Raw genomic sequence first — 18902 nt, 5'->3', positions numbered from 1 at the left:
TGGGAGTTCATTTTAGTCCATCTCTGCAAGATACACTTTTCAAGATAGGAGCTGGACTAAAAATAAACTCCCAAAACTTACTGTCAGATTCTGGAAGATAAATTCTTAAAACAGTGGGAGGATCACTCTCAACTTATGTCTACAAAGCCTATATATATATATATTAGGGCTGTCAAAATTAACGCGTTAATCGCGCGTTAACGCAAATTCATTTTAACGGCACTAATTTTATTAACGCGCGATTAACGCAGCGCGCATTTCTGTTTGACCCACTACCTAGCCCATAGTTAAAGAAATGGATGCAGTGCTGCCAACCTAGCGAAAAGTGTCTAGCAACAATACATAAACACATAATTGGACAAACCCAATATAGTTTCTGAGGCTCTTCGGTTTTGCTGAACGTGCGTGAGGTCTCCCAATGAATGCGCGCGCACCTCCCTCTCTTCATATCTGCGTCTGCTCTGTTCAGCGAGCGGCAGTGGAGCAGCGCTTTCGGTTAAAACAGATGTTATGTTCATTCCAGTGCTTGAAGTGGGCCGGTACGCAGGTACTTCTGTATTTTATCCTTTTGCGTACACCGGCACTTCTGCCATATTTAATGAATGCAAGCGGAGTCGGGCTACGTTAGGATTGTTGCTGTGGGGTTGATGCGTAAAGCCACATACGAGTATGCACGCGAAAACGGCGTATTAAATGCACGTCAAACACATGCATAATTGCATATCATATGTACGCCAAAGTTAATTTCAGCTTGTTAATAGCACGCCAAATAGAAACAGAAAGTCGTGCTAGTGCGCATTTGCATGAGACCAGGCTCTCCAATCAGTACATTATAACCAAAACAATACATTAAAACATAAAAGAAGCAGGTTTTTGGGATCACATAACTTTAAATGGCTAAACACCTAAAAAGTCAAAGGATCCTGAAGGCATTCAAACAGGAAGTTAAAAACAACGATAATAATGCAGGGAATAGTGACTTATGTCCAGATGCCGGTAAATGATTCTTTTCAGTGATTGAATCATGATCATAATTCAGGATTTTTTTTTAGTTATTATTTCATATTACTTTGGTTGTCTGATAACAGAAATATTACATCAAAACAATGGAAACAGTTTTGTTGAGAACTTGGCTGCATCAAATGACAGTATGTGGGCACCTAGAGGCAAACAAATGTAATAATAAACGTAGATTTTGCATGTTCAGAAGAAGTGAGCTGCCCTGTCCTGCAAATAATGTAAACAGGCTTGTGTAAGTAAATTGCTCAGTGCAAAGAAAGAGAAGTAATGGGAACCTGGTGTTTCTATGTTCTTTTTTTCATGTGTCTAATAGACATGAACAAGTTATTTGAAAAACATCTATGACATTTGAAACAAGTTAGTCTAGTCAAGTATGGTTTCACTGATAATAAACACATATTTGCTTAAAGCATCCATGCCAATGTTGATTAGAGTATTAAAAACTTTAAAAAGTGTTAATTTAAGGTACATTTAGAACAGATAAAAATGTGCGATTAATCGCGAGTTAACTCAAGACAACCATGCGATTAATCGCGATTAAAAATTTTAATCGATTGACAGCCCTAATATATATATATAGATAGTCTTCATGTATTTCACAACACTTCAGCATGTTGTTCAGCATGGATTGTTTACCCAAGCAAACTCTCTGAGAAGCTGACACATTACACTTCTGGAGACTCAAGGAAAGTTACAGTTCTGGAAAATAGTGGCAATGGAGACTAAATGGTTCCTGATGTTTTCACACTTAATTCTTCACCTTATTTCTTAATTATTTTGCCTTTAACATGTCTTTTCTTCTCCACCCGTTTTTTTCTGACCTTGCAAACCCCAGCATTTGCTGCCCAATGGTCAAGCCTTAATTTAGTAAATTCTAGTACTGCATTCATCTCATGTGCATTTCATTTTTGGACTTTTCAGTTAAATTTGACTTAAATCTGTCTCATTTTATCTGTAAAAGAAAACATGCCTAATAATTTGCACACCTGAATATGAGTTTTGCCACTTCCAGCCTTCATGAACAATTATATATCACTTGTAAACGATTAAATACAAAATTAACAGTAGTTAAGATTGATGTGGTTTTGGGAGAAAATAATTATGCACGCACTATAGTTTGACCAACTAGTAGCAATTCAAGACTTACTTCAGGATTCAAATTAGACCAATCAACCTTCTCATGCAACTGACTGTACATTGAAACCAGTCTTGATGAAAGAAACTTGTAAGACTAGTCTAAGCAGTCGATGCAGAAACTCTAACTGTAAACCATATCCTACTCTCAGCAACTGATGTTTGTGCAAATATCACCACCTAGTGTTTGAACTGCATCCTGACAGCAGACATCCAGGAGAGCTGATCTAAACAGTCAAACTGTACAAACACTTCAAAAAAGCACAAGGAAATTGAGTGAGGTTGCAGATTTCAGTAGTTTATTGAAAGTCGAAAACACATTCAAACAAAAACCTGCCGAAGCCGACTGAAGTCCAGTCTGAACCCAGAACCAAACGCGGTGGACAGTGTGGTGAGAAACGCTCCAGAAATCAACGGAAAGAGCAGCACGATCCAGAACAGCCATGCAAAGAAACAGCGACTCCGAGCAGCTTCGGCCTCGCCAGACCAGAACCGAGGCAGATTAAACCAGATCTGGAGAATCCGGATCAGTACCTGCGAAACCGTCCGCTCTTGGAGACACACAGAGACAGACAGAGACAGACGGGCGAGAATCGAGTTAAGGCACCACCACTGTTTTATTTACTAGGAAAATAAATAAGTGTACACTGAGCACTGATTGATGAAGCGCTGACGTTCATCCGTTAGAAAACGTGAGAAATCAGTTCCGTGAGGAAACCTTCGTGACATTCAGCTTCTGTTCTATAGGAAAAAAGATGGCACTGTCCCCGTTCTTCTTCGCCAAATCATGGCCAGAATAATAATACAAAGGATGAAATCGGCGCGCGTGAGTTCGGAGAGTCTTTGACGGCCGGTCGCGGTCCGAAAGCCAGAGAGAGACACGAGAGAAACGAAAACAATCAAACGAATAGAGGATGATTAGATCTGCGGGCGGCGGGTGTCCGTCCTCAGCGGCGCGGGCCTGTGTAGCGGCTCTCTCCTCGTCCGGATCCCATACCGCCTCTGGAGGAGGGAGGCCCGCGGCCGTCTCGCTCACGCCCCATCCCGTTACCCAGAGGGCCCCGGGGTCCGCGCCGGCCGTCCGACGGTCCTCTGGTTTCCCGCTCGCGGACCGCTCTGGTCTTCTTCTCCTCTACGTTCAGCCGCACTTCCCCGCGGAACATGATGGGCTGAGGGAGAGAAGAAAGAGGAAACGCTGACTTCCTGTTCTCTCAGCGGCCCTTTATTAACACATGATCTGATTCAGAATATTTACTACAACAGCAAAACTCAATCATGCTCTAGATAAACAAGGATCATACATAAACACGGGTGTAGTTGTAGCAATAGCCCAAAAAATACATTGTACGGGTCAAAATTATACTTTTTTCTTTCATGCCAAAAATCATTAGGATATTAATTGAAGATATATTAGGAGTCCATGAAAGATATTTTGTGAATTTCCTACCCTAAATATATCAAAACATTATTTTTGATTAGTAATATGCATTGCTAAGAACTTCATTTGGACAACTTTAAAGGCGATTTTGAATTTTGTTGCATCCTCAGATTCCAGATTTTCCAATAATTGTATCTCAGCCAAATATTGTCCTGTCCTAACAAACAATGCATCAGTGGAAAGCTTTCAGGTTATTTATTCAGCTTTCAGATGATGTATAAATCTCACATTTCAAAACTAGTTTTGTGGTGCAGGGTCACATGCAAGTGGGAAAAATAAATAAATTACCCTTTTATATTTATATCATGATATAGTTTAGCAATATCACACCAGCAAGAGTGCTGCTTCTCCCCAATATCTATAACATGACCGTTTAATAAACAAAACATAATATTGTGTTATTTCTCAAAGTATTGTCTGTTTTCCTCAATTTCACAAACCCAAATAGTTCCAATTTAAGCCGCAATCAAGTGAGTCAATGATTCAGTGACTCATTCATGAAGAGTCACTTACTTTGTTTCTGAACGAATCAGCTGCTTGAACAATTTCATATTTAGAGTTCAATTCATTTTTTTAAATCATTTTATATTTTGACATTTAAAAAAAAAATCATCATTATGCAATGTTGAATCAAAATAATTCTAAAGCAATTTTTTAATGTAGTAACTATTTAATGCTTTTCTCTCTTAACAAAGAGGGTCATTTCTAAGTCAAAACTGATGTGCAATAAATGTGCAATTATTGTAATGTAATAAATCAGATAAAAAAATATAATAATAATAATAATAATAATAATTGTTTGAGTCCTATAACAAGACAAGAAAAGATTGTAAAATAAGATTAACGAAGAGAGAGTTTTTTTAGGAAATCTGACGGCTGTGAAAAACACATCAAAACCACTACGAGACTCTATATCTCCAGGGCTGCGTTTCCCAAAAGGAAGTACTTTGGATCAAATTAGGCTTACGATGCTTTTTAACTCAAAGTGAAGACATTAAGACCTTTTTTTTAAGACATGCCGAAATAAAATTGAATAGCATATGAGCAGGGTAGGGCAATGTCTATAGTAAAACATTAAACCGTAAAATGACCGCAAAAAGTATAATACCCCACATAAACCCTGCGACTCCTCACACGAACCTTGGCTCCCAGAATCCTCTGCACCGGCTCGGAGTCATCGAACACCACGAAACCGAAGTTAGGCAGCTTCCCTCCGACGCCTTTGGTGTTGATCCTCATCTCCACCACGTTCCCGAACGCTGAAGGAAACGGAGCGGCGTGAAACCACAGGCAAACGCTCATCGACGGGTCAAAGGTTAAAGGGTAAAGGGTAAAGGTCTTACTCATGAAGAAGTCTTTCAGCTCGCCCTCGTCGATGTCGTGAGGAAGATTCCCAACGAAGAGCTGATGACTGTCTGGATAACGAACGGACCGGCGGCCCTCCGTATCACCGCCGTCAGAGTCACCGCGACCTGAACACAAACACACAAACACATCAGAGTCATTGAGCACATTATCAGCAGAGGTGGGACACATCAACAATTCTGAACCGATTCAAAATATTTCAGAAACGATTCTGAGCTTGTGTTTTCTCCCGCATATGGTATGTGCGCTAGAGATGCGGAGGGCTTCACTGCACAGAATCGTCACTGAGAGACACGCGAGCATTGCTTGACAGTGTGTGCTTCCACTTTAGTGTGTTTTACTTTAGATGCGCTTTCATTTCTGCCGTTTGGACCGCAGTACTATGAGACGCACCAAACTCACACACTGACAGACTTTCACCTGTGATTTGGGTTTGTTCGTCCTAAAGCTGGTTCATCCAAATTGCAGCTGCAGTTAAATGCATTTGCATGTTTGAATACTTTTCTTAGAAACTCATGTACACACAGTCAGTTATGTTTTCAGAGCAGGACAAAACATCTGATATATGGAAATAGATGTGTGCATTAGTTTGAATGCAGCCTGTTAAAGCTGCCACTGTCTCTGATCTCATCAGCAATAATCAAACAGCAGTAATGCTGAGGAAACAAGAAAACACAACTACAGTCTGTAAACTTTGATACTTATACACCACTTATTTTATATAAGTATTTGTTTTTGTTTATTAAAAAGTAGCCTGCTCAAATAATAAAGTAAATTTTGCACACAATAAATTTCATATTAAAAAAAAAATCTAGCCATGTGTAGTAATATGGAAAACTGACGTATAGTGATATTTAGTTGATAATGAAAATCGTAATTAAGAAGATTGTAAAGATTCAAACCTTTACTTTTAAGATGGCAGTACTGACATATAGAGATTACAACTATAAATTTTACATGATGTTAAAATGTAAAGATGTATTTGCATAGCAGAGGAGTTAATTGGGGAATAAATAAATAAATAATGTAGATCAAGAATCGTTTTGGAAGCGGATCGTGAAGCGCCTGAAGTTTCCCACTCCTAATGATCAGGGATTCACATTCAAGAGTGTTTTTTGCATGTGTTTTCATTGAGGAACTGAAGTTGTGTTGCATCATGAGGAAACCAGAGACTCCCAGACTATATTAGTGTTATGATGAAGGACACACACCACTTTTCTTATGGGATGAATGACGATTTAGAGTCTCACCCTTAAAAACTGATTTAGAAACTGAGAAACTCACCCCTAAAACTGACGTACTGTTTCCCAGCAGGAGCTTCTGAGCCGCTGCCATCTGACAAACAACAACAACGTCAATCACATGACACGAAATCATTCACACAATCCACCTGTTATTAACGCCTGGTTTGTACAGCTATGTTTGTGAGGGCCACTTTGAGTTTTAGACCATCAGCGTGAGGACAATTTTGTAAAGTGAGGACATTTTAGCTGGTCCTGACTTTCTGAGACCCCTTTAAAAGGCCTATTTGAGGGATCAGGTTCTAATTTGGTAAAGGTTAGGTTAGTTAGTTCTGATGGGTTTGTTTAGGGCAGCGTTAATTTCGTTGACAAATTATTTGTCAACGACATATTTTCTCAGACGAAAATGAGACGATAACGAAACAAACTAGTTTTGAATGACAAAAAACTGATAAATCTATTGACATTTGTCAACGAAATAAAAACGAGACAAAAAGATTGGAGAGGGACGATTTCGGAAGAGATTCATTCAGAGCAAATCTGCTGCGCGCTGAGAAGGTCAGATGCGTACATATATGTGACCCTGGAGCACAAAACCAGTCTTAAGTCGCTGGGGTATATTTGTAGCAATAGCCAAAAACACATTGCATGGGTCAAAATTGTTGATTTTTGTTTTATGACAAAAATCATTAGGAAATTAAGTAAAGATCATGTTCCATGAAGATTTTTTGTAAAATTCCTACTGTAAATATCAAAATGTAATTTTTGATTAGTAATATGCATTGCTAAGAACTTAATTTGGACAACTTTAAAGGTGATTTTCTCAGTCTTTTGATTTATTTGCACCCTCAGATTGCAGATTTTCAAATAGATGTATCTCAGCCAAATATTGTCCTATCCTAACAAACTATACATCAATAGAAAGCTTATTTATTGAGCTTTCATATGATGTATACATCTCAGTTTTGTAAAATTTAACCTTATGACTGGTTTTGTGGTCCAGGGTCACATATGAGCTGAATCATAGTCTATTGATCTTTCCTGTGGGACACAAGTTAGCATACATTTGCTGCACGTCTCATAAAACATTAAAACATGTCAATATCTGTGAGTAAGAGAAGAACAGACATGGATAAATTTGACGATGCAAAAGAGAACTCAATTCAGTCTGGTTTTCTGAGAGTCTCTCTGACAGCACACGAGTAAGTTACTCAGATGAACGGAGAAATACATTTAAAAAATGAAATATCCGTGTTGAGTATTCACAAACACAATCGGTTAGATCTTAGGTAAACTTAAGCTATTGTGAGACTATCAGACGTGTATCAGTACATTGAATCGTTCGGTTTTAAAGGGACAGCAGCCTAATTTAGTAGCTGTCTGTGGCATTGATAGTCACTTTAGTAGTCCTAATAAAGATTAATCTAAATGTATTTATGTAAATAAATGTCTGCTTGAAAGACTGAAGAATGTGGTAAGTTATGACGAATGCATAATTAGCCTATATGCTCTTGTTTCTTTATGAGAAATGGTTATTTATTTGAATATAAAAGCATGTTACATATCACAGCGGTTCAATCTGTGTATATCATGATAAAACCTTAATATGAAACCTACCTAATGTGTTTGGTCATTTTAGAGAAATGTTTATTAATTACACTAATTAAACCCATTAGATTTTAGCTAAATCTACTGTGGATTTACTAGACTAAAATCATATGATATTTAGTCGACTAAAACTAATATCAATTCAAATGACAAAAATATGACTAAAACTAAATTTGATGTCAAAATTAATACTGGTTTAGGGTTAGGAGCTGGAGATTGCATTGTCAATGTATGTCTCACAAAGAGAACTACACAGAGCTGTGTGTGTTTGTGTGTGTGTCACCTGGTCGTGGTCCTCGAGGAAGAAAGCCTGGTCTCTCACGTCGCTGGTCTCTGGGTAACGACGACTGACTGTCCTGTTTGACCTCCACTCGCGGCTAACAGACGGACAGAGAGACAGCTTTAGCATGACCGCGTTTCTGGTAAGATGCTCTTCTGATGTACAGACGCTACTGTGTGCAGCTGAAACGGAGTTTGTTTTATAATTTAATTTTGCAACACTAGCACTGTTATTTTCCTGTGAAGCTGCTCTGAATCTGTATTGTATAAAGCACTGTACATGTTTCTTTAACTCAACCAAAATGAAAATTCTTGGCCGAAGATGAAACCAAACAAAATGAAACACTGGGCCTGAAGGCTGATCACCAAACACGTTTTTTTGTTTTCACTGAAGCTGGAGTTTTCCTCTAAAATAAAAGCTTAAATGTGCAGTATGAATGGCTGACAGTGAGTGGTTTAAATGGGTAACATTACTGCAGTTCAAATTAAAAACATCTCTATCAAGTGTAGAAATTAGGAAAGAAGTATCGTAATTTCCCTTCTGTAGCGTAAAGCAAAAATATACCCATTCATTTTTTATTTTTTTTTTGGACAGTGCAGTTGTTTTACAATATATGGCTATTACCGTCATTGATGTTGTTATTATAATATTCTAGTTTGTTTGTTTGTCTTTATAAATCACCAGTGTGAATGTAACTTAGACTGAGACAGAATATCACACATAAAAAGAGGGTTGAGTCCCCTTTAACTTTAGCTACGAGTCAATTCACAGATTTTAAGTTTTCTTAGATAAAATGGGTTGGAGCTCTTATTTTTGAACTCTCAAAGTGCATTAGATAGAATTCAACTTAAAAAAAAAAAAAAGAAAGAAGTACAGACCCCCCCCCCCCACAATTCTTCATTTGTCTTTTTTTTTATAATAAAAAAAAACAAAAAACAAAAAAAACGCATTATCACATTTTGATATTTTTACAAACATGTATTGTTACAAATCTATCTTACGGTTCGGTTCGATTACGATTATCATGTCATCGATTCGGTTCAATACAATATCTCGATGCATACTCATTTTTCAATTTTACTTCAAATATATACAATTGTCTTAAATACAAACAGTCAGATATATGAACTGAAACTTTAATCTTACCTTCTCAAAAAAAAAAAAAACCTGTTCTTGAAAGTATCAAACAAACTAAAGTCTGGGCACAGAAGACAACAGCAACATTTAGAATAAATACAATACACAGAAGTAAATACCTGGGCTTCGGTTTCGTTGTAGAGTTTGTAACGAGTGAAAATGTTGTGGCTCCTTTAAGAGCAGAGTTCTGTTCTGTGCACAGTCTGCAGCTATACGCCATGAGTACCGCATGTGTGCGATGGTTTTACTTCTAATTTCTGTTGCTCATTTAAGTAGTCTTCTTTAATAAGTAACGCTGTTGCCAGGAGAATAAAACTCAAGATGTGGGTTTGGTTAATTTCCTGCTGCAACGTGAGTTAGGCGAGCTATCCCGACTCGGCGCGCTACAAGTTCATGAGCATAATCTTTTCTGAAAAGTGTCAGCGTGAGGGAAGCTTATATCACGGCTTCAGTGTATTTAACAGGTGGCCAAACCCGGGGTTTTTCACCACAGAAATGGGCCATATATCTTTTGCTGTAAAAGCTGCCGCTACAGTCATTTTAAACGCGGAAAACTAAACCGAATACGATTTCAAGCGAGAGGTATCGCTCAGATCTTATGTAATTGAAACGAGGGAACGAATCGAGTCCTGCATGAGACTCTCAGACCCGAGCCTCGTCCTTGTCCGACAATTGATCAGAAGAGTTCGTGCAGCAATTAAAATAGTTCAGTTTTGGATTCTAATGGCAAAGTGGCTAGATTTCGTTTTGTTTCCTTTTTAAGTTAATTTAGAAATATGTTTGGAACATTTTATGTTTGTTAAATTCAAGCTTTTTTAAAGTAATGACCTAACGACCAAGCGGCCAGCGGCAATGAGTTGAGCATGTTTGATAAATTTAGCCTTCTCAAATCAACACAACTTGCATTAAATAAAATCCATAGACATAAAACACTTGATGCATTTCAGAATATTAATTTAAACATTTAACCTAGATAAATGTGCGCGGTTAGAGCATATCCAATCGTTTGTGCGGAGACTGAAAGCGGGTTTTGCAGCTGACATGGAAGCTTAAACGCGAATCAAGATCACTTGCATTTTTCTTAACAGTGGAAACCTAAAATACACCATTTTTGTTGATAAAGGTAAGAGTTTTGCATCAAGCCCCCGGGTCGCGTGTTCTGGCACCAGGACTGAGTCCATTATCACCGGTTATGGTCCATTACTGAACCGATACCGAATCGCGGTGCATCGTAAAAACGATTAATCTTTACACCCCTACTACTGAGCAGTGTCATTTAATAATTGACTGACACTATTATAGTTTTTATTAATGCTTGGAATTAAGTTTTATATTTTCCATTTCATTGTTTTCATTTTAATTTTAGTTAAAGTTTTACTCTGTTTCTGTCATAGTCCCCCCCCCATCTATACAGTTTGTATTCTTTTTTTTAGTTTTAGTTGTTTTAGTACATCAAGTCAAACTACATGGAAATACTTTTTTTGCAACTAACTGTTCAGTTAAACGTTTGTTTATATTGTTCCTCCAAGTAACAAAAATGTTTTTCATTGTTTTAGTTTTGGTTTCAGTTCTCATTATAATAACCCTGCTACTGATAAGAACAATGGCATTAAAGGAATGATTCATCCAGAAATGATCAAACTGTCATCATTTCCAAACCTGTATGACTGACTTTCTTCTGTGAAACACAAAAGAAGATATTCTGAAGAAAGCTGGGAACCAAAAAACACTGAAATCTACTGACTTTTACTCTAAAATGTATGAAAGCCACACATGAAATGATTGTTTGTGTTCAACGCCATTCCAGCTGCTATGGCTTTTTTCATGGCAAGAAATATTATGGCTGAATTATATCATAAATTTACTATTTATTTTTGCCAAAAACTCTAAAACTATATTTGCCTCAACTCAGAAATCAGACTTAAAATGATTAACTGATGACAGAGTTTGCTGGTGTGACGCAGCAGTGCAGCGGAGGAAGTGCAGGTCACTGTGTTCTACCTGAACGCTGGCCGCTTTCACCACGTGTGGAGAGATTCCAGAAGCGGGAAGAGCGCCGGCCGGAGGAAGATTCTTACTGGTCACCAGAGCCCAGGAGAACGCCTGCAGATGACGACAACATCACACGAATCAGCAACAGCCGTCACACACGCTCCACATTAACACTACACCCAACTACAGTTTACCTTCGGTGGTTCTGGGGTCTGAGGGGGCGGAGTCAGAATGAGGCCAGGGGTGGAGCCTCTCTCCTCCTCCTGCAGTTTCTCCTCCTCCTCCTCAGGCTCCGCCTCAGCCACCTGCAGCTCTGCTTCTGGGATGAGCTCCGCCTCCGGCTCCTGATTGGGCTCAGGCTGGGGCTCTGGCTCCGCCTCAGGCACCGCCTCCTCCTGCTGCTCCTCCACTCCATTACTGAGAACACAAACCGGAGCAGAGATCACAGTCGGTCAAGAGGCAGCTCGACTGATCTCACAAACACAACATCTCACGCTGGTACCTGACAGGCGGCGCCGGCGGCTCGTAGTAGGTGGTGCTGCTGGGACGGTCCTGGGCCGGTTCGGGGGAAGCGTGAGTCTCCACTTGCTCTTCCTCAACCTCCTCTTCCTCAGACTCTGATCACAGACACACACTATTTAACCCTCAAAGACAGAGACAGCTGCCTGTGGCTAAAAATAACTGTTGTTCTTAAAATGTTTAATAACTTTTGAACCGTTAATCTAATTTGAAGAGATCACATTTGTCTCATTTGGATATTCAGAGGCTCCATAGTGAACGTGTTCACATCACATTTTAATCAGCTTTGATTCATCAGATGAAACTAATGCATTTCACCAAACAGGAACAATTGTTAGTCCTTAGTTCTACTCTCGAGCCCAGATTGGTTCAAACGGTCATCTACTCAACCGATAAACAGGTTTTGATCTTTTGAACAACCACTTAGCACGTTTCTTTGGAAATTTAAACAAATGCAAAGTGAAAGTAAAGTGCATCATGCATGCAAGGGGGAAAAAAAAAAAACACATTTCCATGAGACACTACAGAGACATAACACAAACCAAGAACAAGGATGAAACAGCAGTATATATATATATATATATATATATATATAGGATAAAGCAGTGGAATTTAGGTTTTGACGCCACTAGATGCTGTCCTGGTAAAATCCATTCTGAAGCAGACTACAGCCAGCAGATCCATCTATTCTTATATAGTTTGTAAGGATCTTTTGCACTATTTTTTTTCTGTTGAACTTGGTACATTTCTCTCATTTTGTGTGTAGTTTGTGAATAATTTAGACTGTTTGTATTTTTGTTGCACAAGACAATTGTTTTCACTACTTGCTACACTATTTGTGTTTGTTCATTTTCAGATAAATATTTTGAATCTGAATAAGTCCCTTTTTTACTGCGTTTTGTTATTATATAACACTGTTTCTACTGTTACTTTACTCTCTAAACCTTTTTGGATGCATCTATATTGTGTTTTTCACTGAAAAGCAACTATAATAATAATAATAATAATAATAATAATAATAATAGTATTGCAATAAATGGCTATAACTTGCTTGGGGAATGTTATATGTAGACAATCTTAAAACAGCTAAAAACTTTCTAAAGAAAATAAAAAAAACTTCAGCAGTTTTTGTTTTGGAAAATCACTCATTCTTAGAGAAACCAAAAGGAAAATTGATGGACTTTAAATTAGCTAGACAAAAACTTCAGGTTCTCCTGTTTTTAATGATATATGGTACTTGATGCTGACTGCTAGAATAGGTCTGAAAACACAACAAGGTGCGTCTAGGCCTTAAAGGGTTCAAGACTTAAAGACCAGCACAAACACAACTAACACTGAAAGCCGCTACAGAACAAACTCACAGTCTTGAAAATATAACTCAGAAAGTCTTTCCTCACATTCAACCAAAAAATAGAGGAACTGCAAGTATAGAGTCTGTGTAAAGTAATATTTAATGTGTTCTGAGTTTGTCACACCACAGAAAATGTGTTATTAACCATCCTGACCAAACTGAACGATTAATTAATGTCCTACAAACTATTCGGACAAACTATTTAAAGGATTAGTTCACTTCGAGAACAAATTTAGACAAGTTACTCACCCCCTCGTCATCCAAGATGTTGTCTTCAGTCAATCAGAAATTATGTTTTTAGAGGAAAACATTTCAGGACTGTTCTCCATATAGTGGACTTCAATGGTAAACTTCCAAAAGACAGTTTAAAAGAGCTCTAAACGATCCCAGCTGAGGAAGAAGGACGATTTTGAAGTTGGAGAAAATGAGAATTTTTTCGACATATCCTAACTGTCTTGAACAGGAAAAACGCTTCACGCAAATTGTCGTTTCACTAGATAAGACCCTTACTCCTTGGCTGGGATCATTTAGAGCTGCGTTTAAACTGCATTTTGGGAGTTTACCATTGAAGTCCACTATATGGAGAACATTCCTGAAATGAAACATTCCAAGACACATAATTTCTATCAACTGAAGAAAAAAAGACATGAACATCTTGAATGAAAATGGGGCGAGAACATTATCTGTTAAAGCGATGGTTCGGAGTAGATTTGACTTCATTGCTATTCACTCCGAAGCCCATCTAAATGCCCCATCCAAAGATTTTTTTTACCTTAGTCAAACACTGAGGGAGATATCAGAGCTTGTCGAATGGCTTGCTACAGCCGTACATGGAACATGTGATGTATCTCGTAAATTGCACCAATAAACGTGGACGTAATCTGACCAAACTTCCCTGGTTTGGGAAAAGCACGTAAAAGTCCACCTACTACGTTGACATGCACACAGACATAGGTGGACTTTTATGTGCTTTTCCCAAACCAGGGAAGTGACGTATCATTTGTAGTTTTTGAGACTAGTAGGGATCGGGTAACAGTTGTTTTTAATACACTCATGGTGGATTTACAAATTTTCCGACGCAGCTTTTTGTGAGTACATACCCTATTTACACTACTGTAGAAGTTTGGTAAGATTACGTCCACGTTTAGTGGTGCAATTTACGAGATACATCACATGTTCCATGTACGGCTGTAGCAAGCCATTCGAAAACCTCAATATTTGACTAAGGTAAAAAAAAACTTTGGATGGGGCATTTAGATGGGCTTCGGAGTGAACAGCAATGAAGTCAAATCTACTCCGAACCATCACTTTAATTTTTGTTCTGAAAGTGAACTACTCTTAACAGTCCAAGCTCAGTCTTTGTAATGCGTTTCAGCAATACATTTCTAACTTTTACAATGCATTCAGAAACAATTTTCTGAATTGCCATTACACAGAATTTAATGATAACTTGTGTAAAGATGCAATGCCAGACTGAATGATGTACATGCATTAGACAGTCTACGGTAATTCACCTAAATAACACACAGAGTAAACGTGGCTTATATGTGTCCACCGTATGCGTGCGTGTGTGTGTGTGTGTGTGTGTGTGTGTGTGTGTGTGTGTGTGTGTGGTTTTACCTCCCAGTTCAGCCTCAGAGTCTCCAAACACCTCCTCTTCATAGCGGAAGATGTCATTGTGCACATAGAACTTATTGACAGCAGAGCCCTGGTCAAAGAAAACACACACACACACAGAGTCAGAGAAGCATTCATCAGGAACGATAGCATGTCAATGTGCTGCACGTCTGTCAGCCACACACAAGAACTCACCTCCGGAGCGAGGACAAAGGTCTGCATGAACCTCCTCATGGGCCGCCCGCTGTTGGACAGCTCTCCCATCACCTGCACCACAACTCCATCACCCAGAGTGGCATGAGCATCAACGTGCCGGATCTTAGTGTGACACTCACTGAACTGCAGAGACATCACCTTCTTATGGATCTCCTACACACACACACACACACACACACACACACACACACACACACACACACACTGAGCTGTCAATCAGCGGTTCAGTGTTCAGACTGTATAAATGGAGGTCAGTTGTTCAAAAGATAATCTGATCAGATATTGGCCATCAGATTGGATCAAATCTTGAAAATGGGTTGTTCAAAAGGAAAAAGGATTCTGAATTTGGATTAGATCACAAAATACAATCTTGGTTTTGATCTGGATTAAACCCTCAGTTCGTGTTGTTCAAAACGTTTTAGTAAGACTGGGATACTAAAACTAGGGATGCACCAAAATGAAAATTCTAGGCCGAAGACGAACAAAATTAAACACCGGGCTAAAGGCTGACTTTTATTTAGTGGTAAACCCGCAAGAAGAGCTCAGTCCTAGTGTTTGCTGGCAGCAGCAGATTTGTGAATGATTGTCATCTTTGGTCTTTGAACCCTGGCTAAGGAGCTGCTGTCAGAATAAACACAATTGGTGTCTGGTGTATTAGACAACAGAACGTTCTGGAGTTGATTGACTAATGGATGATTTCAGTCATCATACAGTAACCTTTCTCTTCTCATGAAGACATGCGATGCGCTTCTAAACAGTCTCTCGCTGTCGCTGCTGGGAATGATTTTTGTGTCTTTCTCTGACAGTTTGTCAGTTCTTAAATCAAGACACAGTTACTGGAGACACAAAGTGACAGAAGTAGACTTGTTTTATAAGAAACTGATCAAAACAAGAACAAACATCTACTGAAAAAAAAAAAAAAATCAACTTACTTCATGTTTTCATTACCTACTGACAAATATTTGTTATTGATTTAATCGTAAATAACTTGCGTTACATTTCTCAAAAAAAAAAACAAGACTTCTTATCTTCATCCGGCATCTTCAGTAAATGTATTCCGATTATTTATCATATTATTTTGCAGTGCATGCAATATTTTACCACAGCTATAAGAATTTAAGCCTTTTGCTCCGATTTATAATCTTTTTAGACCTGCAGAAACCCTGTAAATGTGTCAAACACTCATCTGAGGTTAATGGAGTGCTTCACTTCCAGTACAAAAATGTAGATAATTTACCCTCACCTCCTCGTCATCCAAGATGTTCATGACTTTCTTTCTTCAGTCGTAAAGAAATTATGTTTTTTGATGAAAACATTCCAGGATTTCTCTCCATATAGTGGACTTCAGTGGTGCCCTGAGTTTGAACTTCCAAAATGCAGCTTCAACGGACTCTAAATGATCCCAGCTGAGGAATAAGGGTCTTATCTAACGAAACGATTGGCTATTTTCTAAAAACATTAACAACTTCTATACTTTTTAACCTCTACTCAGAACTAGACAAGATGACCCATCGTTTCGCTAGATAAGACACTTCTTTCCTCTCCTAGAGTCCTTTCAAGCTGCATTTTGGAAGTTCAAACTCAGGGCACCACTGAAGTCCACTATAATGGAGAGAAATCCTGGAATGTTTTCAGCAAAAAAACTATTTCTTTACGACTGAAGAAAGAAAGACGTGAACATCTTGGATGACAAGGGGGTGAGAACATTATCTGTACATTTGTTGTTCTGAAAGTGAACTACTGCTTTAACTTTGATCACATCGGTCATTAATCGGCTGTCAGATGATCTGATGAATATTTCAGGATTGGTGAAAGCGTCATGAAGGTGTTTCGGTACTCACCGCCTGACCGTAAACGGCCTCCTCCGGCTTCCCACTGCCGTCCAGACCTCCGTGGACATATGAGGAGTTCCTGCCGTAAAATCTGCACAACAAACACAATGAGTTCAACTGTGACGGTGTCCATCAGCTGATATCTGACATGTTTCTCGCTCCACAATGTCATCTGCTGTGAGTGTGAGCTCTGAACTCACCTGTGCAGGTAATCGGGAGCTTTATTGAGGAGTGTGTAGTATTGCCGCACAAACTCGCGTCCTACGAGCAGGGGGCTCGGCTTCTCCATCACCATCTCTCTCTCTCTCTCTCACACACACACACACACACACACACACACACACTGACACTATAACACACACCAGAAACAGAAACACAACAGATCATAACTTCAGCACACCACAGTCTGACATACACTGACACGCAGGTAGAATGGTATTTAAACACTGAAAGCGATAGAATATGGATAGATAGATGGATAGACAGACTGATAGCACAAATAAATAAACAGATAGATGTTAACAGGATAGAAAAATAGAATGGGTAAACAAATAAACAGGCAACACGAGTAAATGGATAGACAAATAAAGTAGATAGATAGATAGATAGATAGATAGATAGATAGATAGATAGATAGATAGATAGATAGATAGATAAACGTGCACGTGCGCGCCGCAGAAACAGACAATAGCGCTCGCGCGTGCTTTAGCTTGATGCTAACCGCGGGGAAACTCACCTAATGTGACAGGAACGGTTAAACGCCGCGCGGTCGCTCCGCACACACTCGAGCGAGGGACGATCGATCCGCTCCCTTTTTATCCGGTAAAAACGACCGACCGCAGCCGAGCCAAAATATACACACACAGACGCAGACGTGCGCGCGTCCTCTGCTCTCACCTCGCTCGCGCGCGCGCACACGCCCAACCGCCTGTGCCTGTGACGCAGAAGAACGCGACTTCCCGCCGCGGGCACGGTAGAATCGCGTCACGCGCACGCACCAACAAGTGAATACGTGAACGAGCGTTGCTCCTTCCTTTCTTCACTTCATAAATGATCTTAAAAAAATAACTTAATCTCTGTGTACCCTTACGAGTAATAAGGCTATTACACTAGCTAATTTTTTCACTGATTTAGTGATTTATAATATTTGATAACCCCTTTGCAAAGTCATGTAAATGTATTTGTGACCCTGGTCCACAAAACCAGTCATAAGTGTAAATTTGTCGAAATTGAGATTCTTACGTCAGCTTTCCATTGATATATTGGTTATTAAAATAGGACAATATTTGCCCGAAATACAGCTATATAAAAATCTGCAACCTGAGGGTGCCAAAAAATCTAAATATTGAGAAAATCACGGTAAAAGTTGTCCATATAAAGTTCTTAGCACTGCATATTACTAATCAAAAATCAAGTTTTTATATATTTATGGTAGAAAATTGACAAAATATCTTCATGGAATATGATCTTAATATCCTAATGATTTCTGGCATAAAAGAAAAATCGATAATTTTTTGACCCATACAATGTATTGTTGGCTATTGCTGCAAATATACCTGTGCTACTGAAGACTGGTTTTGTGGTCTAGGGTCACATTTTATTTATTATTTATTTATTTTCATTATTTATTTTATTGTAATATTCTTTTATCTTGAATGTGTTACTCAAAGTTGGTTACTACTAGGCCTATGTGTATACCTTACAGTTCTGTCTGCCTTATGTACTTGCAATTGTATATTTTGAAATTTCTATTTTGGTTCATTTAAAGCCTGTTTGATTTGTACATTTTTTGATTTTCCAATAAAAAAAAAACTTTACCTGAATGAGCACATATATATCCATCAAAAGAATTCCTAAGGTCAATATTTAATACTGAAGAAAATTCTTGTCAATTTTGTGACAATGATATTGAAACCACTGAGCACATTTTCTTCAACTGTATTCATTCAAAGTTGTTTTGGTCTCATTTAGAAAAAAGAATGTCCTGTGTCAATATCCAGATTATAACCTTCTAAATTATAAACTAATTAAGTTTGGAGTATTTAAAAAAGATTGTACACAACACTTTCTGGTTAACAACCTTCTTTGTTGTGGTAAATTTTTTATTCACAAATGTAGGTTTTTTAAAACCGCCCCTTCCATCCTTCATTTC

General features: G+C 38.5%; 1 protein-coding gene across 4 annotated transcripts; it reads right to left on the bottom strand.

Annotated features, from left to right (window-relative positions):
• Positions 1 to 2431: 2431 nt before the first annotated feature.
• Positions 2432 to 17673, bottom strand: g3bp2b (G3BP stress granule assembly factor 2b). 4 transcript variants are annotated; one of them, XM_073823833.1, is made up of 13 exons: positions 17483 to 17673; positions 16951 to 17093; positions 16760 to 16841; positions 14898 to 15071; positions 14706 to 14793; positions 11718 to 11832; positions 11410 to 11632; positions 11225 to 11326; positions 8090 to 8183; positions 6242 to 6292; positions 4936 to 5064; positions 4733 to 4851; positions 2432 to 3323 (listed from the first exon to the last, which is right to left on the bottom strand). In XM_073823833.1, exons 2-13 carry the CDS (start codon positions 17043 to 17045, stop codon positions 3102 to 3104), a joined length of 1494 nt encoding a protein of 497 aa, XP_073679934.1. In that variant the 5' UTR covers positions 17046 to 17093; positions 17483 to 17673; the 3' UTR covers positions 2432 to 3101. The 4 variants fall into 4 exon arrangements, with proteins under 4 accessions (XP_073679934.1, XP_073679933.1, XP_073679935.1 ...); XM_073823832.1 differs by having other exon boundaries at positions 16951 to 17099; positions 17487 to 17673; XM_073823834.1 differs by having other exon boundaries at positions 17487 to 17673.
• Positions 17674 to 18902: the final 1229 nt, after the last annotated feature.

The sequence above is a fragment of the Garra rufa genome, chromosome 18 (assembly GCF_049309525.1).
Source record: "Garra rufa chromosome 18, GarRuf1.0, whole genome shotgun sequence".
Taxonomy (NCBI): Eukaryota; Metazoa; Chordata; class Actinopteri; order Cypriniformes; family Cyprinidae; genus Garra; species Garra rufa.
This window is presented reverse-complemented; position numbering and strand designations above follow the sequence as displayed.

Bases quoted from the DNA above. Each gene is read 5' to 3' on its own strand.
- g3bp2b (XM_073823833.1), bottom strand. From the start codon at position 17,045: ATGGTGATGGAGAAGCCGAGCCCCCTGCTCGTAGGACGCGAGTTTGTG. The intron at 11,833-14,705 runs GTAAAACCACAC...GTCTGTGATCAG, and splicing joins CTCTGAGGCTGAACTGGGAG to AGTCTGAGGAAGAGGAGGTT. The intron at 8,184-11,224 runs GTAGAACACAGT...TCCGTCTGTTAG, and splicing joins TGAAAGCGGCCAGCGTTCAG to CCGCGAGTGGAGGTCAAACA.